General features: G+C 37.7%; 1 protein-coding gene across 2 annotated transcripts in view; it reads left to right on the top strand.

The window, feature by feature from the left end:
- Positions 1 to 26,422, top strand: part of COL5A3 (collagen type V alpha 3 chain) — a 119,920-nt gene that overhangs the window by 18,064 nt on the left and 75,434 nt on the right. For both annotated transcript variants that reach the window (XM_072399638.1, XM_072399637.1), the window contains exons 2-3: positions 18,981 to 19,148; positions 20,025 to 20,238. In XM_072399638.1, coding sequence (XP_072255739.1) covers positions 18,981 to 19,148; positions 20,025 to 20,238 — 382 coding nt within the window. The remainder of the gene's footprint in view (positions 1 to 18,980; positions 19,149 to 20,024; positions 20,239 to 26,422) is intronic.

The following is a 26,422-nucleotide window of genomic DNA, read 5'->3' as shown; positions in this document are numbered from 1 at the left end:
ACATCCAAATGGTCTGGAAATGCTGTCAACTTGGATGTGATATTAGCAGCCTTAGCAGACTCAAAGCTGTCAATTAACTTGTACTCTAAAGTAGTATTTCCCTTTGTTCTTTCCACATTGTGGGTCAATTTCTGTGTTTTAACCTTGAAATATAGCAGCCTCAATATCCTCTTGGACAGCTTCTCTGTGCTGTCCCCTAAGCACACAATTGTGACCAAAAGACAAATTCAGCAGGACAGTTGCCTTATTTCACCTTTTTTTCTGTTTCCAGTTCCTTTCTCCAAAGAACTCTGTATTTTCTAATCTGATAGAGATAATGGGCCCAACATTTTGATCATTGGGCTGTGGTTGCACCAAAAGAAGGGCAAGATTTCCCAAAAAGCCCACATAGTCCTTGGCCTAGGGCTGCAGAACCCCTAGGGGGTTGTGATACAACATCTCCATGTGGAACTGGAACTGGCAGACAAGATCTACAGTAACAAAGTGAACATGATTATATTGAGGTCACATACAGGCAGATATCTGTGCCGGGTGACATCTGTATTGAAGGTATTGATCCTCTCTGTTCATTCAATTCTCCTTCTCTAAACCGGCTCTCTCTCACCTTTCTCTCTTTTTCTCTTTCTTCTACTTGCCTTTTGTTCTATCCTCTCTCAACATTCCCTCCCTGTCTTTCACTCTTTCCCTAATCTATCTCTCTCGCTCCCCTCTCTATCTTTGCCATCTCCATCCTCTCTCTTCATCTTTCTCCCCGATCCTGTCTCCCTCTTGTATGTTGCTTCCTCTGTTCAACTACTCTGCTCCCCCGCCCCTCTTTCTCTCCTTTCGTTCTCGTTTGCTGTGTATTGTGTGTGTCACGGGCTGTTATTGGTTGAGAAAGGGAAAACTGGCCTAGGGGAACAAAAAGTATAAATCTGGACCTGAGCACAAACAAAATTAATGAAAAAGGTATGTAGTTTTAAACTTTGACACAAAGGACGTACCAAGTGATCTTCTACCAGGACACCCAACCTCTAGCATTTTTTATAGCTTGTTTGTTTTTCAAGGAATGAAAACTGTATGGTAAGCAAAGGGTAAAGTAATAGATGGGTACAATTATGTAGGGGATAAAATGCTGGCCAGATACTATTACATATTAGCTTTATTGTTGGGTTCATAGCAGTCATTACAAGAATGTAACGTCTAATTTTACGTCAAACAGAAGAGAAATCTGCCTGAATATAGCAAGTTTAAACTGATATGACTATAATTAAAAGGATCATATCTAAAACATTGTACAATCAGACATATAATTATTTATACCATTCACTTCTACTGAATGATGAGAAAAGTATTTCATCCAACTGTTTTAACTGCATTCTAGCCTAGAGGTAGTTGGTAGAGACCAGTTTGAACAGAAAGATCTTCATTGCTCTATGAATATCTTATAGTTTCCCAACCAGGGTCCTTCAAGAAGTTGCTAGGGGTTCTTTGAGCACTGAGCAATTTGTACCTCCCAGGACACCTACCACTGACACCAATGATCGTTCTGGACATTTGTAAGGATTCTCACCACTGGCCAGCAATGGAAGAAACATTCTTCCCAGTGACTACTATACTAATGTATTGTGGGCTGTGGCTATAGTAATGGGTTCCCTGAAGATATGCAAGATCTTTCAAGGGTTCCTCACATTAAAAAGTTGTACAAGGAGATAATTCCAATAATACCAAAAGTGTCTCCATCCTAATAAAGTGTTTCCCCCTGGCCAGCAATGTAGGAGCCATTCTTCCCAATGACCACCATGATAATGTACTATGGTCTATAAATATTGTTAATATTAGTATAGGGTTTCCCCATGTTAAAAGATTGAGAAATGCTGTAAAAGGTATTACTGAATGATATAATACAGATGTAACTACTATTTGATATTAAAATAATGCACCCTATATAATTATGTTTTTTTAAGTCAGCATGAATTCATAAATAATCCTTTTATTAGCAGAAGGGACTAAATAGCAGTACATGATTCAGCCTGGGGGTAATAAATGTTAGTACACAATCCCCAAATTAGACCTCCTCAATGAAAACAATCAGTCATGGCTAGTCCTATGGAATAATCTGTTGAACTGCAACTGTGGGTGACATAAAAGTTGACCTTAGTCCCCTTGCAAGACATCACTCTTTTTTCTACTTTGTTAACATAGCAAACAATTCAGCAAGGGTGGCAATTACAAATGTTGAGATATACCATAGCATTGACAGGGGGCATTACAATGGTCAGTTTATGGATTAAACCCTGTGTTCTAAAATAGGGAAAAAATACAGGAATTCGAGGGTTGATAACACTGCGGTGTGTTTTCACTGCAGAACAAAGTATTGTCAGCCCATTACAGGAGGTAGAATAGCAGGAGGGTCAATGGGTAAAAAAACAATATTACAGGGAGATATATGTGATTTTATTTTAGATCGTAAGCTCTTCTTGGCGGGGTCATCTCCTCCTCCTGTGTCAATGTTTGTCTCTGTCTGTCGTTGTCAACCCTTATTTAATGTACAGCGCTACGTAATATGTTGGTGCTTTAAAAAAACAGTTTACTAATTAAATTTATTAGCTAATAACTGGTGTAAAATAAAAACTACTATGGATTCCAGACAAACAGTAAACAGTTACCAGTTGGGAAAGTAAAGTTGCAAGTAACACGTGGAAAAAACTAAAGCCTGATGTGTGGTCCTTAGGCAATATCAGATAGAAAATTGCAACTGTCAGTCTCGGAGGTATGATCACACGAAAGATAAGAGAACAGAAGCTAATGGTTTAATTACAAGCTGTCATGTCCACACTTGGCAGCCCATGGAATTGAAGCTGCAGACTAAAAGTAGCAAAAAATAAAAAACCCAAGAGAAAATGTTGTTAATAACTACAATCTATGTCATTGTTTCTCTGACTTTTTGATATAGGGGAACTCCTAAAATACCGTTCTTCAGAACCAACTGCTATAATTGCTACATCCACCGCTCACAGTATATTAGTGTGGTGGTCAGTAGGAAGAATGCTTCCTATATTGATGGCCAGTGGGAATAATGTCACCCTTACAGTTAGCCAAAAAGATCATTAATGTCAGTTAAAGTGACCTGAAAGACACAAATTGCTCATTGCTAAATGAACCTCTAGCAACCTCTGAAGAAACTCTAGGGTTTCTTGGAAGTGCGCAGGTCAATATGTGAAGGCCATTCTGTCCAAAGGTGTTGACTGCCACCATGAGAAGAGAAGACAAAGACTTTGTGACATCAGCAGGCCAGCCAGGGGACAACAATTAAAAAAAATTTTCCATGTAGAGAAAACAGAGTTGGGTGCCAAAGTTTACCGTTTATGCATTGGATTGCTTTGGGACATGCCATACATTGAAGCTGATTTATAAAGGTGACACCAAACTATTTTCATGGCTGGATTATCTCTAGCAAGCATGCAGGTTTGTGTGTTAAGGAGTTGCTGATATCTATCTGTCCTTATTCCTATTGTGTGTACTATGTTTCATGTTTCCCATTTTTTGGTAATATCTGCTTGTCATTGATTTTTGCCTGTCCTCAATCTTATTTTCATGTTTTCATTTAGCTGGTAATATCTAAATGTCATTTATATTTACCTGTTTATGGGAGTAAGAGGAGGTGCTGAGAAGTTCCTGGCTTTGCCCCTTTCCAGGTGAAATAGAAAAATGAGTGTGGGGGCATACGACAGCCTAATATCTTAGTATGTAACTTGGAGTTACGGGTCGTCATGAAGTTTTCGTTTTCAAAACTTCATGACGGCCCGTAACTCCAACGACGTGAAACTTGCTTGTGCCTCTGCCATCACAACTTCTCACTAAAAGAAAAAACAGTTTTAGGAATCACATAGTCCTGATATTTGCACAGTTACATACTCAGATAATAGGCTGTCATATGCCCCACACTCATTTTTCTATTTCATCTGGAAGGGAGCAAAGCCAGGAACTTCTCAGCACCGCCTCGTACCTCCACCTCATTGTAAGATACTTGTTATTGGTAAAATATTCCTTTCATTAGAATTGGTATATCCTTATCAATAACACCCGTATGACTGATCCCCCCTTCTCCCCAAAGATAGACAGGCAGGCAGACAAGTAGGCTCAGCTATCTTCAAAAGCCCCCAGGTATGGTGATTTACCCCTTCTCATAAATTGTAGGATATAAGGTTGAATGCTTTGGCTAAGGTTTGGGTATTTAAGGTCTAGCAAACAGGACAATGGGGGACTTCAGGGAAAGTAAAAAATATCAGTAATAAAGGGGGTGAGCTAGTAGGTGACTTTTGTTACTTTGTCCTGAATAGTTCTTTAACCTGTAAGGGTGACATTCTTTCAACTGACCAGAAACGTAAGAAGCATTCTTCTTACTGACGACCATGTTAATATACTGTGAGCTATGGATATAAAGTAAGAAGTTATAGCATGTGCTTTAATAAAAAAATGACTGCAGGTGAAGCCTAACGCTGGATACAGCTATGTGTGTCTTGATATTATGCTTCTGCATTAATGGGTGTGTATGGAGGGAGGGGGGAGCTGAAAATGTGAATAAATTAGGACAGCTACCTGCAATAGTCCACACATGCCCAGTTTCTTACCCAAATTTTCAGATTCATTATGCAACACAATTATTTACATTACTTGCATTTAGAAATACTTTTAATGATATATGAACGAATACAGAGCTTCAATAATGTGTATCTTTTATATGTGTCCAGCTTTAAATTAGCTAAAAATGGTAGTGGTCTTTAATTATTAGTTTCAACATCAAAAACATAACAAAGTTACTAAAACCTAGGAAAATATACAAACCAAATTTTTACAAAAGTCCACCAAAGACCAACCAGTCCGACAAGGATGAATGGTTCAATACTTCTTTATTGTGTGATCTCTTCATGTATGACTGGTATCCAAATGTTATCTTGGGTGTCAGTCATAAATGAATTGATCACACTTATAGAGGATCCCTGTCTTTTTTTTGATCCTTCTCATTTTTTAGTTGGGGTCAGGATGCTCAAATAATTTCAATGTTCCATAAAGGCATCCCATCCTACCTAAATTTCTAAATTACAATTAAGAAAAAAAAGAGAAAGGGTTATATTTCCTTCCATTATCCTATGGGGGTAACTCATAAAAAATGGTGCCCTCTTCAACTTTACCAACTTAAATCTACAATAACATACATGTAGATCAACAAACAAGATACATTTAAAGCTGCTTTGCAGTAAACATATACCAGGCTGTTGTGCAAATAAAAAAAGTGTCAACCTTCTAGGGTGAAAAATTGCCTGACATCATTCAGCCCACGTCTTGTGAGCCAAGGGGGTCATGATGATGCGTCATTATGGTACCATGCCTTCCCTAACTACACAATGCTGTAGAAAGTTTTGCTTGAATCTTAACATGACTATGGTGATCTTTGTTTCCAACCTAAAGCTGTGCTTGTAATTTAAAGTCAACGGGCCATGATAAGTACAAAGTTTGGTAGCATAACCCCCAATACATGACAGGGGCAGGTGAGGGGCACAGAGGGTTGTGAAGGTTGTGATGTGAAGGTGCCAGTTTTTCACCTTCCATTCTCACCATGGGCCTAATTTATTAAAGCTCTTTAAGACTGGAGAAGATCATGATGAACCTGGGTGATATTTGGTTCAGCTCACGCTATTGTGTATATCTATTTTTCTCCATACACCCATTGCCAGGGAAATCCATCCCATCATTTCCTGAATGTTTCTATAAAAACTTTGGCTTCCAGCTTCCAAACAACATTTTTGACAACCGCATATTAAACATTGGCAATTGATATTCCTCCGGAATTAAGAGGATTACCATGTAAAATATGGGGTGGGAGAGCTGAAAGAGGAATTTCCGAGAAGAAAAGATGGTTTTAAGAAAAGACAGGAGGTTTGATCTTTAAAAAAGACTTTTCTTGCATCTTGTAGTCTGCAGCAGGTTGGGACTCGTCACAGTCTAGCAGTAAGCAAGGTTTAGATATAATAGGACATGGCATTGTGGTATTCTGGATGCTGTTTTCTTGTTTGTTTGGGTAGTACAGAAAAGCAAACCATGCATTCTTGGCATTGTTCAAATGCTTCTTCAGATGAACATAGACTTTATAAAACAGCTCCAAGCAACAAATAAAACCATAAGTGGTCAATTAGAGCTATCCAATGACAGTACAACTAATAAAGTTGGCTTACATGATGAGTTACCAATTGCCACTCCTGAGCTCTTTCTGTGGGCAGTCCTAAAAAAGTTGGGAAGGGGTAGAAATAAAGTTGAGTATTACTGGGAGATGTGTGAGGTTATTTATGAAGCATACAAGAAAATATATGAAAACCAGGAAACGTTGCAATTAGCATGATCATGTAGACCTTAAATCTTTATGGGTGAAAGAACTAGAAGGGACAGATGGACATACCCTTTGTAACCTTTGTACATCACATGATTATCCAAAAAGAGAATGTCTAGCCTCGGAATGGTAACAACAGCTATGACCGTGGATACATAAAAGATCCCTGACATATTGCATTGCAATACCCACCCATAGCATTTTTTGTAATTGCACCCAGAAAGCACCTCACAAGGCACTGGAAGTTTATTAGGTTGTATAACCTCTGTCTTTATTTTATTTATAACCAATTTTATTCCATTTTATAGGCAGTTTTTAATCTCATAGGTAGCATTTTAAGACAGCAAGGAACCTATAAATTGTGTGTTTTGGAAAAGTTCTGTATTACAAGGAGGGATAGTGGGGTTGACTGTTTCAATATTGGATGACACTGCGGAACAAGTAGATTGTTCTTCCAGTTTTGGGGTTTAGACACACAGCCAGTAGACCTTGCATGGCAAGCAGATGTCACACAGTCTCACTACAGGATCTTGCAGAAGAATTGTAAAGGAACATCTTGTTGTGAGAATTGGGGTATGCAATTCTCCCATGATCCAACCTTTAGTCAAAGTTCTTGGAAGCATTTCATTCACCTCTGTAGCTGAAGCTATTGTAGAGAAATTATTTTTTAAAATTCACAAAAGAGGCATTATGAAAGCAGAATCCTAGCAACATACCAGCCTTCTTCTAATGTAAACTATCCAAGGGTAATTTAATGTTTGAAACACAACTTTAGAGACTTTGATGTGACTTTTGAGGGTTTTGTGAATTACTTCCTTGTGATAGCAGCTAAAGGGGTCAAAGATAGGTGTTAAAGCCCATTCTTTGTAAAACATACCTAAATACTTTAATGTCAATAGTCTTGACACATGTGTGCTTTAGGTTACTCTTCAAAGGGGAACTAAAGTCAGCTTTCCCTACCTTCTCTCCAGTTTTTTGGTTTCCACAAGTTCCATTTTCCCCACTGACATCTTTGCCTGGGCTTCCACCATATTTAACATGGGTAACTATCTTGACTGACCAGTCGGCCCTTGGTGATGTAATTCAATCAAGTAATACAATTACGAATCTTCCAGGTGTTTTCAATGGAAGTGAATAATTCTCCACTACAGAACTTTTGAGGAACGTCAAATTCACTGTTTTATAAATAGACCCAAGTTTTGTTTTGTTTAGCTTACATGGGGACATTGTTACTAGAACAAATGGGTCACTGATCAGGCCAATATGCAATGGAAGGAATCAGAGGTAGGAAAGAGATGCAAGAGAACAGACAGTTACATTAAATGATAATGAATGTGATAAATGAGTCAGTTAAAGCTCATGTTCTGGCTGGAGGGCACTTGGTATCAATTAGTAATATTATTATAATCAGCTCCTCTGCAGGCTGAGGTTTCCTGTGTCTTCCCCACACATTCTTTGTTATCTCAAACCCCTGTCTATGTAGCCCAACCAATTCTTATCTTGTAAAGCAATTAGTACCTATGCCTTGGAAATAAAGACACTGGGTGTGGTTGTGTAGTTTAGCAAAAGTATAAGAAAGAAGGCAGGACTGACACCAGTCTACAAAAGTGCCGTCAGCCGCAAGAAGATATTAGGAGCTAAGAGCTTTTTTGGCAGATAATAGGTCCCCTGTGCTTGAAGGGGCTTTTTCAAGAGCGAAATACATTTTCTCTATGGAAGAAGCAAATACATAAATAGCTCAGTGAAAGACAATCATACAATAAGCAAACACTCTCTAATAGTGGGTAAAAGAGCAACACACAATAAATATACAGTATATATGTGTGATTTTTTTTTCGGGGAAAAAGGACATTTTGCTTTGACATAGTTCTCAGTTAAACCCATTCATATATCACATTTATTATCATTTAATGTCACTGTATTTCCTTTTTGCCCCTCTTCTGCATCCCTTTCCCACCTCTGATTCTTTCCATTGTACATTGGTCAGCTCAGTGACCCATTACACCCAGTACAAATGTCAGGGATGATGTCACGGCAAGGATGTCACATTTTTTACACACGCTGGCATTTTCTATGCAGCGGGGCTGGAAGCTGTCCAGTTGGAAATTACATTGCAGCTATTGTATAACATTTTTCCAGCCAGCGAGTCGTCATTCTATCATATATCCCATCCTCTAATCTATATGACAATTGTCATTTAAAAAAATGAGAGGACAATGTCTGTGTTCATTATAGAAGCTAGTCTGTGCCCGTGATCTGGAGGGCACTAGGATGAGAAGTTAAAGAGTATCTGTAATATTGTATACCCAGACATAACACACAAATCATCCTAAAAGTAAAAAAGTACATGCATTCAAAGTAGGAAGGTCACCACATTGAAGGAAAAAGAAGTGAAATGAGCTGGTGGAGGAGAACGTAGGTACAAAAGCTTTTTGCATGCATGTTAGGGCTTAAAGCGTCCAGCCTTTTTGTTACCACTTTTCCTGCAGATTGTCTGTTTAGCAACCTGCAGCATCACCAGCCTCCCTTTAGCCATAAAGTTTCCACCTTTCTCAGCATCCCCTGCAAATAATATGCAAATATCAAAATGCTGTGAGGGGTGGGTGGAGGGGTGGGTGTTCCTCAGCAGAGTAAACTCTAATGTCATATGTAATATGTAATGCCATGCTGAGCCTCCGTGATTGAAAGGAAGGCTCAGCATGGCCCTTCCATCCAATCTGATGAATGGAAGGGCCAGGATAAGGACATTTAGGTTGAATAGGAATACATTGGATGATACTAAATGCCCTCCAGCCAGAACATTGGGCCTGATTTATTAAAGCTCTCCAAGGCTGGAGAGGATACCCTTTTATCAGTGAAGCTGGGTGATACAGGAAACCTGGAATGTATTTCTTCTAATTGTTGGGAAATGTCTCAATCCTGGACCAGATCCATTCCAGTTTTGCCATGTCGCTTCTCTGATGAAAGTGTATCCTCTCCAGTCTTGGAGGCCCATTGTGAGAATCTCATGGTATGCAGTATAATCAGAGTAAGTTATTTCAATACAGAAGAGGAGACTTACAACCATGCCAGACTGAAGAGAAGACTAGATTTTAGCTTTAATATAAAAGTATTAACAAACCCAGATGTTGGTGAATCATTTTTGAAGGAGTGAAGGTGTTAGTGAATGATGACAGTTGCATATGTGCTCTAAAATTCTAGCAAATCTTTAGAGAATGTGAGGGGAATCTTCAGTAAATCTGAAATTCAACCGATTATAAATAGAACTGCTACAGTAAAGATGCCCAAAAGACAGAAATGAAAAATGTGATGCTGGGGTTATACACAGGCAAATTATGTCAACATTATTTCCTGAGTTTCCCTTTTGTTTCTCAATATGAAAAAAAATTCTCTGGTGCTCTGTAAGCGGTCTGTTATATATTTCACATGTGCTTCCATTTGTCACCCATCATCCTTCCCATATTAGACAATTTGCAGTGGATGTCATACTGTACATAGGGTGTGGGCCAACACTTCTGGCAACGGATGAATTGTTGGGATGCAAGATGTAAACATATGAAATGTGAAGATGGCAGGAAAATTTCCATCTAAAATACAAACTGTTTGGTTTATTTAATCAATTTTGGAGAAAACCCTGGAAATTCTGATATGTGGGAGTTTCTAGAAAGCTGCATTATTGTGTGACAGGGCCAATACATCACAATAGAAGCTGGCTTGTCTAAAAACAACATTAGAAAGTCAGTTTACCCAAAATAACTAAATCAGCTCTTTTACCTAACCTTACCTTTATTGACCCTTTCAATTATTCATCAAGATAGCAAGGATGATTGATGGCTGTATATCACAGCTTTTTGGGATCCACGTGTCACATATTTCAGGGTGATACAAGTTGCAACCTATGATGTGTCAGGTGTCACGTCATCCTATGGCTTTCCATAAAATTTAATGACCCAGCACGAGCACAGGGCAAGATCTGGCACTGGGCCCTTTGATTATTCCAAAGACCACAGATGGTGACTTGTCAACAGAGCAATCCAGAAGAGACATCAATGATAGAAGCAAGTGACCTGTAATGGTAGGATGGTACAAGACACCATTGGATTCATCAGTAGTGTAGGTTATTTTATTAAAAACTTCACTTAAAAAAGTAAAGGTGCAAAATAATAAATAAAGAAAAACAGAAATGCAAAGTCAACTTGACGGACATTTCTTCATACACATGTCTGTCTCCTGCCTGTAATAGATGCTTGGGCTGCAGCTCAGAATTTCCATGTTGGAAACAACATTTGGGTGAGATTGTTCCCTGTATCAATTCAGACAAACATTAATTATTTATTAGTTGGCTGCTTCAGCTTATTTTCCTAAATGGCAGGCATGACTTTGAAAATCTGGGGTGATCCTAAAATCATGTATGGAATATGTATGCTCTTAACATCTTTTTCGTACTGATGTAATACCCCATACTTTTTCCCTTTTGGAGATAGGGAAGTGGGCACTTATTAGCTCAAAGTATGTATCATTGGGCAAAGCCATTCCTTACAGTTTGCCAAGCCAAAAAATGAATGAATTAAAAAAATTTCAGTTATATTGATAACATCCTTTTTTAATACCTACTAATAAATGTCCTTTACATTTCAGTATAACAAACATTTAGAAGCTAGATGGAGGTTTAGTGCAAAATAATAATAGCTAATAAATAGTAGATGTATAGAGAGCAAATCCAGAAGGAAACCTACGGGCTGGTGACACTGAAATATGCCAGGGATGTAAAATGAGATAGCATGCCAGCAAGACAAGTTATAATTTTTACATTTAATCTTACTTTTCAGAGTTGTTCTGTATTAATAACTTTAGTGAAATTCATCCATTTTTACCATCCTTGCCCATCACATTGAAGGCCAATTGCTCTTAATATCAATACTAAGCCATGCTCTGTATATATGGCTTAATCAAAAGAAAAGTCAGTTCCCTAGCACGAGTCTCTTCTTCTGGGATTGTCCAATCATTCTCCATGTTGACCCAGTTCATTCACTCCTGCCCACACCAACCTATATATACTTTTATGTAACAGGTGGTGGGGGATCAAAAGTAAATATTAAAGAATGTCACTGGAGTGACAGCTCTGTGTCAGCTGGGGCTGCTGACTTCACATCCACCGGCAATCTTGGGGCTTTTGGAAGTCTACACAAAAAGGTTAGCAAAACTAAATAACACATATAGAATGTGTTTAATATGCAATGTTGTTTTATGTGAAGGTGTTTGTTGATATGAATGATCTGGTCACAGATAGGAAACATTCTCAATTTATTGTGTGATTGATAAAAAAAAATGAGCTAATCCTTCAATAAGGGGCCAATTTTTTATTCCAATATAAGTGCCATAGTCTTGCTTTCATGGATTTTTACATGTTTCAATTAAAATGAACAGAGTAAGTAATCATTATCACAGTTTCCAGTTCAGCTGGAAATTCATTTTAGTGCTAGTCAGACCAGCTGGTAGCATGTGCTGTCATATATATTTCCATGGGCATCCCAATGGCGTTCCCAAGTGTCGACCCAGCTGATACGAATCAGCTCAGCACAGATCTACTGTTAATGGAATGAGATTATGGCCATCTCTTCACAGCTTTGTACACTGTGACATCTTAATTAAGACTCGGCTTCCGGGTGTTTTATTGGCCATGGGCCATGCAGGGTCTTATTTTCTTGTCCAGCAATGGGAAGTGCTGAATAATGCACAAGGCAATGTGAACATAATAATGCCAGTGCAATACTTGTTGGCTGTAAGTTTAGGATGCAAGTGATTGGTCAAATGCCAAAGGCTTGGAGAAAGTGGGTTGAATGCCACTGACCAACACATAACCTGAAAGAGGATCTGCATTTTTTGTTGTACAGAGTGCTGGAGATGGGGTGAATAAAAAAGTGGAACTGGATTTGGTCTTTAAGCAACCTTTCCATTGGTCATCCCAGCCAAGATGTTTGTTGATACCGCTATACCATTGGTGGATCTAATAAGAACATCATTGCCATGAAACAATAAACTGTGCTCTGTCATTGGGGCTGTATGACTGCAGGCGGTAACTGAAATCAGGAACAATACATTCTGTGTGCTGCCAGAAAATTCTATCCTTATTAAGTTATTTCTTAATTTCTCCAAAGATACAAAAGCATTTTGTTATGGGTCAGGGTTCAGAGGAGTCACAACATGTTCTGTGCTGAAAACACAAAAAGAATAACGGGGATGAGCTTTCTCTGCACAGCAGTTAACCCCTTCCTGTATGTCTCATGGCTTGCATTATCTTCAGAATCTGCAGATCTATGATATCATACAGAAGGGTGGGGTACAAAGAGGGCTGAGATCAGGATTATGTGATGATGGTATGGAAACTTTCTGTGGCAAAATCTCATTTTCATGGAGCTCTGCTTTGTAATGAACTCAGGATTGATGGAAAAGTGGGCTAGCTGGTAAAATAAACCAAAACTATCATTTTTTATAATGGGTCACAGCCTCTGAGGGGTTTTATTGCTGCACATTTGTTCATTTAGATATTTCCCTTACTTCCTTTGCAGTTCCTGGGACAGGAAGGGTTGGGAAATCTCACCAATGACAACAAAGACCTAATTAAAAACTTACATGGCCTTCTAATCTTTCATAGCTCCTTCAAAAAGGCTGTGGCTGAAGCTGCATTTAAATAGGGCCTTGGAGAGCTTAGCTCATTCTTGTGTCAGTTATTGATATCATGTTTCCAAATACAGTACTGAAAAGTTCTAAATTTGAATTTGTGGATTTATAAAATGTTAACTTCTACAGCTGAAAATAAAGGCAGAACTCCAGCTGGAGTTAGTGTCCATGGGAGGAAGAATGAATTGGTGTGATGGTGGTTATTGAAAGGAGGAAATGCCCTGGCATTAGTGATGATGGAAGTCAATGAGGAAAAGAAAAAATTAAATGGTGCCAATAGGGGGAAGTGTGTGGGGAAAACTTTAGTACTTTGATATAATTTGGAGTACATATTGGTGTTAGTTGGAAATACATAGTTGAGTGATTAGTGAGCTAATGCTTGCTTATTTTGATGGAACTGTACACATGCTGTTGGGAAGAATACCAACAGTTGCAGCACTGGGTTCTAAATCCCAATCCACTGAACCCCGTCCTTTAGATTTAAAATGTTGTGTTGAATGCATTTACCATAGGCTGTGTATGTACTGACTTACCAAGCCTGGCAAGCTTCGTAATTTTATGGCTGGGAATCTGGGAAAGGGGCAGCACACTAATTTGTTAGACCACATGCACATGAGCCTTTATAGTAAAACAGGAGGGACAGCACTAGAAGCCAATCAGTCTCTGCTATGTATAAATGTGCTGACAATAAAAACGATATCAGGAATAGAGAGTGACGAATAAACTCAACCTGTTCTGCCTCTTCTTCATTGGTCTACCAGCTGGTTGGCCTTGTGCTCTTCCATACATTGTACTACTACAATAGAGTTAAGGACTTGGTTGATGTTCGGAAGGGCCATCACAGGACTGGCTGAACAAAATTACAAATCCTTTAGCAAACAGCTCCAATATTTGTGATTCCATTGTGTACAAATCTATTTGTCTGCAGTTGTGGAGTAGGGGAGTTGAAACAAATAATGTATTCACTAAATGTGTTTGGGCTGCTCTCTTCTAGATCAGAGAAATGTAAGATAACTGCCACTACTACTAGTTACCTAAGTCCCAGAGGCAGCTTATGTATCCCTTTGTGTACTGCTGACATCATCTACAGTGCTTTGCATAGTCAGTAACTGTCTGAGAAGGTCACATTCTAATATCTGTACCATAGACATTTTTAATTTACATTCTTTAGGGCAGTGTTCCTTGAACGTTTTACCATGGGAGAATTCTTGAAATAACTCTCAGGTCTTAAGGGAACCCCTTCTATATAATTACTATATCCACAGCTCACAGTATATTGGTGTGGTGGTCAATGGGAAAGAATGCCTCTTATATTGCTGGCCAAAAGAAAGAATGCCACCATTAGAGATAGCCAAAAAGAGACCCTGATCTTGGGATACTAAGACCCACTTCATCACTGGAGACTCCCATACCTGAACACAGAGGACACCTTTTTTTAGAGAACAACTTAAGGTACTGGGCACAGAGTTCCCACAAATTGCTTATTGCTCAAGGAACCCTGGCAACCTCTGGAGGAACCCTGCTTTATGGTCAAACCTAGATGTCCCTGCTCCAAAAGCCCAATATGAAGTGTCAAAGCTGGTGGGTGCAGGCAAGGCCAGAGCTCATCTCTGTGCAACTCAGTAATGGGTTACATGTGACAGTCTGGGGCCAATTTGAGGGAAAGCCCAGAGGAAACCCACACAAACAAGGGAAGAACATTTAAAATCCATTTAGATAATGCCTCGACCAGGATTTAATCCTGGGTCCCTAATGGAGCAATCCAGAGCCTTCTTATGTACGCCATTCATAACTGGTCTACATTTTAGATAGAAGCATTTTTGATGCCTCATTCATTATTATTTAGTTCAACTTCAGATTGGTTGTAATGGAAACCGTGAATAAAAAAACACATTATGACAGAAGTCTAATCTTAAAGCCTTTAATCCCAGTAATAGGTGTAAATCTCTAGTCACTAATCTTTTCTGAGTACTAAGTCTATCCTGCCCTTTACAAACTAATACAAACATCAGTTGTCAGATTACAGTGAAACAAAATACTTATGTTCTTCATGTTTGTTATGGAAAGGTATCAAGTGGACCCTACAAATCAAGTTATTGGGCTCTATTTATAAATCAGGAAATCAGACATTCCTTCAAACATTCCCTTGCTGGAATTGAATTGGAATTCTTGCTATTGAAACACATGGACCTGGAATATTCATACAAGGGAATGCTTGTGGCGGGGGGGGGGGGGGGTCTGATTCAATGTTTTATAAATAGAGGCTATTGAGTTTGGTTCATGACTTAGAAATAGAAATTTTGGGTATAAACCCAATAAAATGACCATTTTTCTGACATGTTCGGTAGTTCGGTAGCAGCAGCTCAGGGAAAGTAGAGAACAACAACAAGGATATTTTATCATTGTGCGTGCACCTTGGTGGGATTTTACTACATGTATAGTGGGACTTCTTCACTTCTTACAAGAGCTAATAAAAGTCTTCATAAAGTAAGCAAAGAATTCTACGTGAGCGCAGTGACCGTCACTATGTATAAACAGGACTTCTTCTCTTCTTACAGGAACCATTGAAAATCTTTAAATCCTAAGCATAAAATTCTATGAAAGTCCAGTGATGGGACATTCACCAAGCTTTCAGTGCACTTTAAATTACAGTGATTGAGTCACTTGCAGTGAATGTCTCATTCACTAGTTTATAAATGTGTTCCTATAGATGTCTAGTGTCTTCTTTTCCCTGAAGCAAGACAGGTACATACTTGTCAACATTCCCGGGACAGTCCCAAGCCCTGCAGTATACTTGACTGCTATAGACTAAAAATGCAATAACTCAAAACCAAGCAGAAATACCCTCTCATGGATCTAATTTCATTAGTCAAACATCTGACTAGTTGTTGTATTTAACTTTGTAGTTCATCATAGACCTTTTCATTGCTGTTCTGTGGCCCCTCGATAAACTATACCGAGCTAAAACTATCCCAGAGGTTTAGCAAAATCTCATAAACCCTGGCCTATTACTGAATCCTGAAGCATCTTAAGTACGTGCCAAGTATGAGCGGAGGTATTTACTAAGGGCTAACGGGAGATTAATTTGACAGAGTTAAAGCTAGCAACTTTTACTACTTCATAGCAAAGCCAAGAAAAAGCAAGGAAACATGGGGCATTTTGCCAGAAAATTGTGAGTTCGCAAGGTTAGGGTTAGTCTATTATTATTATGGACAAGTAAATTTCCTTTGATTTATTCTGTCATGAGCTGCAGCATCTGAACTATAAATCTGTTTAAACCATTTAGGTGAGTGGCTCTTCTGACAGACACCAAACCTGTGCCCATTTAAAAATATTTAGTTATAAAAGTGCCAGTCAGATAAAGTAGAACAACGAGTGAAGAATATTTTTCAGGTACTATATATTTCAGTTTTTCTTGACCTTTTAACATGAGGGAACCATTTGAAATAACTTCTAAACCCTTCAAAGTAAACTCTGGGGAACCCTGGTGGAGAACCACTGGTCTATTTAATAAAGATGCCCCTAGGACTGAATCACTACAAAGGCCAGGTGATCACATTTCTTTTCTTCATTATTTTGTGTATTTTATTTACATTTCACATTATTTTGCTCTAGGATTTGGAACAATGGCAGGCATTTATTTGTACAAATGTGAAAAATACAACGTGGACACAGCATGGTAAAAAGTTGACATATCTAGCAAAAAGCTCCCTTATTGTCTTATATTTTACAATTCTGCTTGTAGGGTTTTTTTCCTTCATCAGTAATTGCTGAGATTTTATTGCTGGAATTCTTCATTCATCCGTCCGTAGAGATTCATTTATTTTGACATTTGATATAAACAATGCATGACGATCATTGTCTCCAGTGTTCTTGGTCTCTTGGTGTGGGAAAGCAGTCTTTTTTTTCAACAAGGTCATTGGCACAAGAAAAGGCAATACATGTATTTGTTTTTTAGAAAACCACAGAATGTTCTACTTTGATGAGATCTGCTAGGAGATTGTAAGGAGACTATCAACACTGTGCAAGTGTTTCCGAATTGTTTTCTGTATGGTTGGTGAATGTCGTCATATCCAGCATCAAAGGGGGTAGAGGTCTATAAATGCTGATGTAGTAAGTGTTCCTTCTATAAAAGGCAAATAATGGAATAAAAAGGTGTTCACCAGATCCAGATACACTGAACCAATATCTAGATTTCCCTTGCTTTGCAGAGAACTCCAGGTCATTGTAACATTCACCATAATATTTGTACAACCAATGTTATAATAACCCATGCAAAAGTTTTGAAACATTTGATGAGTTTTTTTTTCTACTGCTCGTAGAAATGGATTTCCCAACCATTGACGTTTGACCTGATCAGATTGTCAACTTTTATCACCGGGTTCATGTACAGAAGCTGGTGTCATGCGTAGATGCTGGCAAAGGAAAAACGGCTGGCATTCTGAGATCAGTTTGAGATGTTTAAAAATAAAGAAATAATCAAAAGGAATGCACTGCTCTACAGGGTCATGTCACAAGCACAATATGATTGCCCGTGTGTGCTAGAGACCCTGTTGGGATAGGAAAATAAGGCATACTACTGGGAGTGTAAAGATGCAAATCAGAATTCCCTGATCTGCAAGCAGAAGGACTAACAAAAATAGTTTATAGTTGAAGAAATTTTTCATAGAAATAACTAACCATTTAACTTTTTTTTTGCAGTAGTAGGTATTGATACTCTAATTAGTGTGGGCATCCCTAGGAAGGCGGTATTTGCAGTCAGACCACCATAGGTAATGCTTCTATACAGAGCCACCCTGATTAAAAGAACTAAAATCTAATACATGAAATGGGTCAGCCAGAAACAGTCAGTAGGGTGGGTAAGGACTTGATGATGCCGGACATCCTAATGGCTGGAAATTAAGCAGACTCTCTTTGACTTGTCTTAGATTCTAATGCACATTATCAGTAACCTACAGTGAAACCAGAATAAGCAATTTCAGGAGCGGAGTCTTGCTTTAAAAAGCCCTCATCAAGCTCTGATCACTGACTTTTTTCTAGGCTTAGATGATATTATTCTGGCACATTCTCATTCTCCAGTCATCATTTTTCTCCATTTAAGTAATTAAACTGCAACATTGTAACTTTGTAGCAAGTCCTAAAATAAGAAATTGCTGCAAGGACTGAAATACAGGTATTGTTCAACTTCTTCAGACACCCTTTGCAAGGCTTTTCAGGGGACTTAATGGATTGTGCTCGATTTTTCCAGCTGGTCATTATTGCTGGTTAAATCACCCAGTGCACTAATGTCTTCCAGCTCTTCACCTTTACTCTTCCAAAGATCAACAAAAATATTCCTGTTAGGAATTGCACCTTTGTAACCAAAGTTAGCTGATGTATTGGTAATCTATTTGCTAAGAAGTAGATGTGGTGCTGCATGTGAAAGCTCTGTTTTTTTTAATCAAATCCATTTTCTATGTTACATGTCACTGCTACTGATCTCCTGCAGCTTTTCATGGTCTCATTTTGTCCTAATGCACTTCTAATAAACAAATGCTTTTTAAAGTCTTTTAAACTTTCATTGATTGGGGTTACATATGCATTAATGTAATTACAATGTAAGAGGCATATTGCCAACATAAACAATCACAGGTGTATAGTTTGTGAATCATACTGCAAAGAATAAAAGCATGACAAGCTGAAATGTAAAATCAAAGACAGAACTGGAAATTATAAAATGTTGCTTTGACACTGAACTCCTGTGCTGAAATTCCAAATCTGTCATCCAGTCATTGGTGTAAATTTTATGCTATAATTTTGTTATTAGATCTGGTTGATCTTTTATTTCTTCTAGTGCAATGATGTGTATACAGTAATTGACTTGTCTTGATGAGTACATGCTTCAATTATTCCTTGCGTCAACTCATTGGAAACATGTTCTTTGCATTCCCAGCCACGCCAGTTAACATTTTAGAAGCTCTGGAACTCAGCGAATCCATTGAAGGAGTAACGTTAGCAGCTGGATTATGTACACACCGGCAAGGAATTGAAGAGACAGATATTGCTTTCCGATTGGAGAACAGAACTCATTTTAGTGCTCCAACCAAACAATTGTTTCCAGGTGGGTTTATTAACGTTATAATTTTTCCACAAGTGCACGAGATGAGAGTCAGCAAGTGCTCAGTAATTAGGTTCTAGCAGAAACAGTTATAAAGAGCTTAGCCTTGTGCAAGAATCTGAATATCATGTTTGTAAAACTTGTGCAGTGTACCTAGGCCTGTCATACTCAACCTTTGTGCTACCAAAGAATTTTTGAAATAATTTTCAGGTCTAGGAAACTCCTTATAAAGGCTATTAGATCGATAGCATATGGTACATGTGATCAGTAAGTTGTAAATATAGGAATAGAAAGATAAGGAATCTAGAACCTAGCATATTTGATACCCAGTGAAGATTACTTTTGAACACCTAGACCTCAACCGCCCACACACACACTTTACATGAGTTTCCATGAGTTTACACGACTGGATTTTACCCTTTTTTTTTGGGTTATCAGTTTAGTTCCCCTTTACATGGTTGTTGGTTTATTAGTCCTTCACATTAGCTGTCAGTATATTACTACATTACATTGGTAGTCAGTGAAGTGGTACTTTACACTGGTGGTCATTCCAATGGTTCCCATTCCATTGAGAATTCCCCTCAGACATTGATGTTTAGAGTAGTGACCCCTGTCCAAAAATGGCCACTTACCAACTGATATTGATTGCCAAGTAATATTGATTGTTTACCTGGATTACATCTATTACTGGTGGGTAACATTCTGAACTTTGGAAAAACATTATGATAACACACATAGTAGATTAAATATATAAAACATATTACTACAGATACGTAGTAATTGGTAATGCAAACCAGTACTCACGGTCTTGTAATAATAATCCCATTGCCTGATATTAGGGACTGCTGTAACTTTATTCTCTTGATGCCCATAATACAGATGAACCTTTCCCAGATGACTTCTCCATCCTCATTACTCTGAAAGTAAGGAAAGGAGCACAGTTCTTTCTTTTCTCCATTTACAATGAAAAGGGTGTACAGCAGCTGGGTGTGGAGATTGGCCGATCCCCAGTCTTTGTGTATGAAGATCAGTATGGAAACCCAACCCCGGAGAACTACCCCTTCTTCAAGAAGATCAACCTGGCCGATGGCAAGTAAGTAGTATTGTAAATACAAAAGTCATGCTGCATATATCTATTGTTGAATTATTGATTAACTATAAGTGAATATCCCATTTATTATGAATGTGGAGCATTTTTGTGGAAATTAGATAAGTACAAATAGCACAGTGTGATCAGTAAATATCAATATATATTGCATTATAAATTGATGCCTCTCAGATTAGAGTTCTCCCACTACAATTAAAACTACATCTTCCCCTAGATTATCAGGGGAGGATGTAGAAACCATATAGGCTGGGGACAGCTATTTGTGGAGTAAATAGTGCCTAATGTTATCCAAGTATGTCTGTCCATCAATGTCAGTCCAGTTCTATGTCCATCTTCACATGCATCCTCATGCATTATGCAGCAAAATGCACAGACAAAAAAAAGCACAATGAAGTTGAGTTACTAAAATAGTTTAGGCTGTTAGATGGTGATCCAGCAGATCATTTTAATATTTCTGTTATTTTATAAAAAATAATGGCATTTTTCGGTTTCCCTTTTTAAAGGGAGGGGTAACCAGTTGACACAATCATCTTATCATCACTTTTATTAATAATCACCAGTATATGAATCAACGGTAGATCTTACAATTTATTGGCACTTTTACTTCTGGCATTCTCTTTGGGTCTATGGAGATCACCACTTTGAACATGGCAATTACTATAACAAATTGTAAAGATAATTGGTGTTTCTTCTAAGCACTGTGATCCCAAAAACTGGCCAATGAAAGTGAAAGAGCAACGTATATTACTTTCAATTATGAAGACCAGTTACCCCAAGTGAATAGAGCTTCAGATCACCATTCATGTGTGATTATGTGTAGGAGTAAGCTACTTTTGAGATCAAGAACTTCCTGCTTTTATAGATATGGCTATTGGGATTGAAAAAGAGGAGAATAAAACATGGAAGATATATATAAGTCTATATAAATAGATAGTTTATTAAGGAGGTAGTAGTTTTTATTATTAGTTTTTAAGGAGGTAGTACCATAAAAAAATTATTGGTAAAAAAGATAAAGAGAAACAACAGAGTGTTTGTTGGAAAATATATCATTGAAAAGTGATACAAAATCAACAAGATTGTGTGATACATTGATCAGATGAGAATAATATTATTTTTAATAATATTAATATTAATAATAATAATAATAATAATAATAATAATTGATTGGTTGCAAAATATTTGAAGGAAAGGGAAGGTTATTTGAAAGGCACCCATTATTCAAAATTATAATTTAATAAAAACATAGCTTTATTAATTATTATTGGTACATGAATAAAACATCATAACTTGCAAAAAACATACAGTACAAATAGATAAAATCACACTTTGATTGATATTGCTATGTTTGTATAGAAAAGAAAATGGTTTCCTTCCCCAACGCGTTTTGCTCAGAGGGCTTCCTCAGGGGATAAAGGAAACCAATAGCAGGAATTGTCAGTATCTCAGTGTGTATTTGCTAGACAATAATATTCCTGTTTAGTAAGTTCATTAAAGTCCCCAATAGAGGGGTTAAGGGTCATGATGGGAGAAAGTATTCCTAGTCTCAAAGTTCCCGACACATTTCACCTAATGGTTTTCTCGGGGGTAGTTTGAGACAAAGAAGCTATTAAAAAAAATTAAAATATTAGTTCCGCTTTGTAATACCCCCTGGTAGAATCATATGGTATGGCCCATCACCTCTCACTTCTACAGGGCAGCATGGTCATAGAGAAAATAACAAGTAAGGCCAGGTAAAAACATTTTTTTAATGATTTTTATAATATTTTCATACCAAATCTGAAACCACACACAGCTATCAGAATAATTATGAGTCACTGGGCTGGAACATGGCTTCAGCTGGAGGAGTGTGGGGAGATATGACCTTCATATTTGTTCCAGGACAGTGAGTTGTGATACAAGATATTTATCTCCAGAATTCATTGCATCTTTAAAACTATGAGAGAAACCATTCTTAGCAGCCCTTCTTCTCGATAAGAACAATTACGTAAAGCTTATATATTCCATATGTCCTGCATATCTAAAAGGAAATGTAACTTTCTAAAATATATTAGATATGCATCTGCCCTGATATGCTTCAGTCCTCTCCAGTATTTCCAGTGTCTGTTCTTGCACTGCAGGTAGAAATTGAGCTAATCTGTTCTGAAAGCTTAAATATCACCAAATTCTGTTTTGGAATTTAAATCCAATATAAATACAAGTCTGCTACACCAAAAATGACTCAATAGAGGCAATTGTTTCACTAAAAGGATTTGTGAGAATGATGCTAGGTAAATGTTTTCTCTGGTAGGACAGCGGTCAGACAAGAAGCAGCATGCCAGCTGTCTGTCTGCTCAGTGTCATGCATGTAGGATGGTAATAGGATATTAATAATGGCAGAAGAAGTGACAGACCAGCTGGTAACCGGGTGTTTTATCTTTACACTTCAAAGTGATTTCTACTTCCCCATTTATTTACGGTATACAGGATTTACTAGGAAAATTAGGAGTTTTGACCATCATGTGACCAAATATTTTTACATACCACAAAAGAACCTATTGTAACTATACAGTCATGGGAAAAAGTAAGTTTGTAATAAAAAATGTTGTTGAAAAAATTAATACCCCCCTACATTTACCACCACCGTAAATCAATTCAACTTGAATCAAGTGTTCCAAATTGGAGCCAATATTAAAATATCACCAATTGAGCGTCTGGTGCACTGATTGATGTGTGTGGGGTCATCATGCCAACATCAAAAGAGCTTTCTAAGGACACAAAACAAATGTTGATCTCAATTTTTGTATTTTAACTTCTTCCATTTGTATGGAACATATTCTACAATTGGAGTAAGCTTAAAAAAGTTACTAAATAATCCAGGACTGGCCAGTCCAGTTAAATTGTTTCATGCTGAAAGCCATCTCCAAAAACTCCAAAACTAATAGTGGAATCTGAAATTTTTCAACAGTTGGAGTACATGCATCCACAATTAGAAGATCAAACCAATTAAAACTGCATTAAAAATGCGCGGGGAAAAAACCTCTCTGTCCAAAACGAACAAGAGAAAATGGTAACAGTTGCCTTAAAACATATAAGCAAAGTCCAAGCCTTCTGGAACAAATTGCTATGGACTGATGAATCAATGGTATTTGTCAGCGGTAACAGACAACATCCCAAAGGAAAAGTCCTATACCAACTTAGAAGCATGATGGTGGTAATGCTTGGAGTTGCTTTGCAGCTTTAGGGTCTAGCAGTCATCAAACCTACTATGAATTCCTCAATATACTAAAGTCTGTTGGGACTGATAAGAATGAGAGGCCACCTTCCCAAGGATCAAAGATGAAATTCTTTTTAACACAATAATGATGGGAAGTAAATTAGCTAATCCACCAACAACCAGCTCAAAAAAAAGAAATTGAGGGTTAAGGACTGGACAAGTTAAAACCCTTATTTAGATTTCTATAAAATTATAGGGAGGATTTAAAACTGGCAGTTCATAGACCGTAGGAATTTTTCATAGATGAGTGGTCACAATTTTTCATAGTAGTTTATAATAGTTTATTATCTGTTTACTCATTTATTACTCATTCCAAGAAATGTACATACTTTTTGCTATGACCGTAAATTTGCTTGCAATATTTTTGCATACACACTTGAGTATTCAGCTGGTTCCACATGCAAAAATTATGTTTGTCTTTAAATCAAGTCTTGTCAGTGAGAGGGATGGAAAGCACAAGAGCTAATAGGATACTTCTGCAGTCCATATGTACTGGAAGAGAACATGCTGTCTATACAGCATATCGGCTGTACCTGCAACATGGACCCTCATAGACTTGCTAGGGCTATTCCCCGAGGATGAGTGTAGACCACAGCTGAAGCATAGAAGTTAGGGTAAGAAGTAGTTACCAAGTGTTCTGAATCCTGCAAAACAGTCCGGGAACTTCAGAGACTTTCTTGCAATGTCCAAGGCAAATGGGCTGGTATGGAAAATCCATGACTATAGGCAACAATGCATAGAAACCATGGCGTGCTGAACGCCTAAATAATGCTGGTAATGACAGTGGTGGAGTAATTTCCACCTGATAGTGCCAACAAGGAAAAAATAGTCCTAATCCAACATTAACAGGGAGAGAGGTAGCATTGCAGGGTGGTCAGGTAGATGAAACCCATGCATACGGATATGGCACGGCGTTGTAGTACTCCCACTGACCAGCAGTGAAGAAGGTTTATATATAGTCCACCAATATCTGTGTGTGTGGGGGGGGGGGGGGGATTAGTGTTGTTACCAATGATAACTATAAAGGTGAATTCAGTATTTATTCTTCTGATCATTTTATGTAGATGGGGTTATTCTTCCTTATACTGACTATATTCATCCTTATAATGCTAAGGGGGTTATTATTGTCCACTGACACCAATGCTGGCAGGGACCTTACTATTACTGCTACTGATACCAGTGCTGGGGGTAATATTACTGCCACATATATTATTTCTGGTAATTAACATTGAGACCAATGCTGGGGCTTACTATTGCATCCACAGACACCATTGCTGCAGAATCTTAATATAGCTACTGACACAAATGCTGGGGGTTATTTTGGAGGCCAATGTGGGTAAGATGTCCTTCTTATACATTTCTAAATGTCGGTAAGTTGGCATTAGTTTTTTTTAACTGCCTTTGTAGTTCAAGTGGTTATTGCAAAGCAAGGATACATAATCAAAATCTGTGTTTATGATTTCTGTAAGTTATTACTCACAAATGAAATTTTATGTCTCCACACTTTACATTTTTATTGAGTCCAACAGCTGTATTATAAATCATTGATACAGCTGCACTGTTTCAGCAATTTCTGCCCTTTATATTGAACACAGTACATAAAATATTTCAAATGTTGCATGGATGAATGTCTACCATTATTAAAATAGTATCCAAAACTGATGGTCAAATGTCAGCGATGATAGAAGATGACAAATCTGGCCAATAGTTTTCTGCATCTGGCACAACTTTCCCACAGAGTTCCGAGACAAGTAACTATAGAGAAAAAAGATGAATTCTATGACTGTATACCTTCCAACTTAAAAATGTGAACTCATTTATTGTGCGTGTCTGCTATCGCTTACAAGAGCCAGTTTTTATATATTATGGCAATTGGGCTTCAATAAGTCACATTTTGTATGGGAATCTGCTCATAAAGATTTTAATTGGGGAATTCAATTGGCTGGAGTTGTACTAAAGAGAAAGTATCTTCTAATCAGAATAGAAGAGCGAATGAAAAAAGAAATTGTAAATTGTTAAGCCAGTTTGCAGTCCAATGAAAAACACTGTTTTTTAATCCCAAAGCTTCTAAGGACAATGGATCCTATGTGGGTCCTGAAACCATGGCAGTTTTTGCTACCTAAAACCCAGTGCAGTACATTCAGCAGTGGGATCAGAAATAAAAACAAACCTGAACCCAAATATCAGTGATCACTAACAGAAGTTTCTTATATGAAGCTTTAATAGGTAAACGACCTGTTAGCAATTCTGTAAACCAGCAGATCTGAATGCACTGGGGTCACGGAGTCATTTATATGGCTCTACCCACCATTTGTCAAAGCCAAAACATTTTATTTACATTGAACGGGCTAAAAAAACTCCCGTCTGGTTTTAATTCTGCTGTGTCCCCATAGAGGAGATTTCACTTCTCCTGACACCCAACAAAAAGAAAGGGAGGACTGGAAATTTTCCAAATGATGACAGGCCGCAAGGTAACCCTCCCCTACTTTATCTAAAGCTAAAAATACAATTTTGATTAGACTTAGGCCCCTGAAATGTATCATTTAACGTCCAAGCATATTATTATAAAATCATAAACATTTGGAAATAATTACATTTCCTGCCCATTAATCCCATAGAGATTTAATATATTTGTAAGAATTTTCTAAATTGGACGAATTATTACATTTTCTCAGGAAATAGGCATATTGTCTATTACTGGTTAGTTTTAAGTTATATATATTTTAGCTTTGGATAAAGTAAAATATTAGAAGTTTACAAGTTTTTACTGCTGTCTGTGCCTCCACTGAAAAGATCTACTTCATATATTTGGAAAATCCCAAATTTTGCATTGTTACTAGACCAAAAATAATAGGGAAATGTTTGGATGAAGACAATTGTTTTGGTCATAACCAGGGTTGTTTCCAGAGAAGAATA

Source organism: Pyxicephalus adspersus, chromosome 2 (genome assembly GCF_032062135.1).
Source record: "Pyxicephalus adspersus chromosome 2, UCB_Pads_2.0, whole genome shotgun sequence".
Taxonomy (NCBI): domain Eukaryota; kingdom Metazoa; phylum Chordata; class Amphibia; order Anura; family Pyxicephalidae; genus Pyxicephalus; species Pyxicephalus adspersus.
Note: the sequence above shows the minus strand (reverse complement) of the source record. Positions and strands in the feature narration are given on the sequence as shown.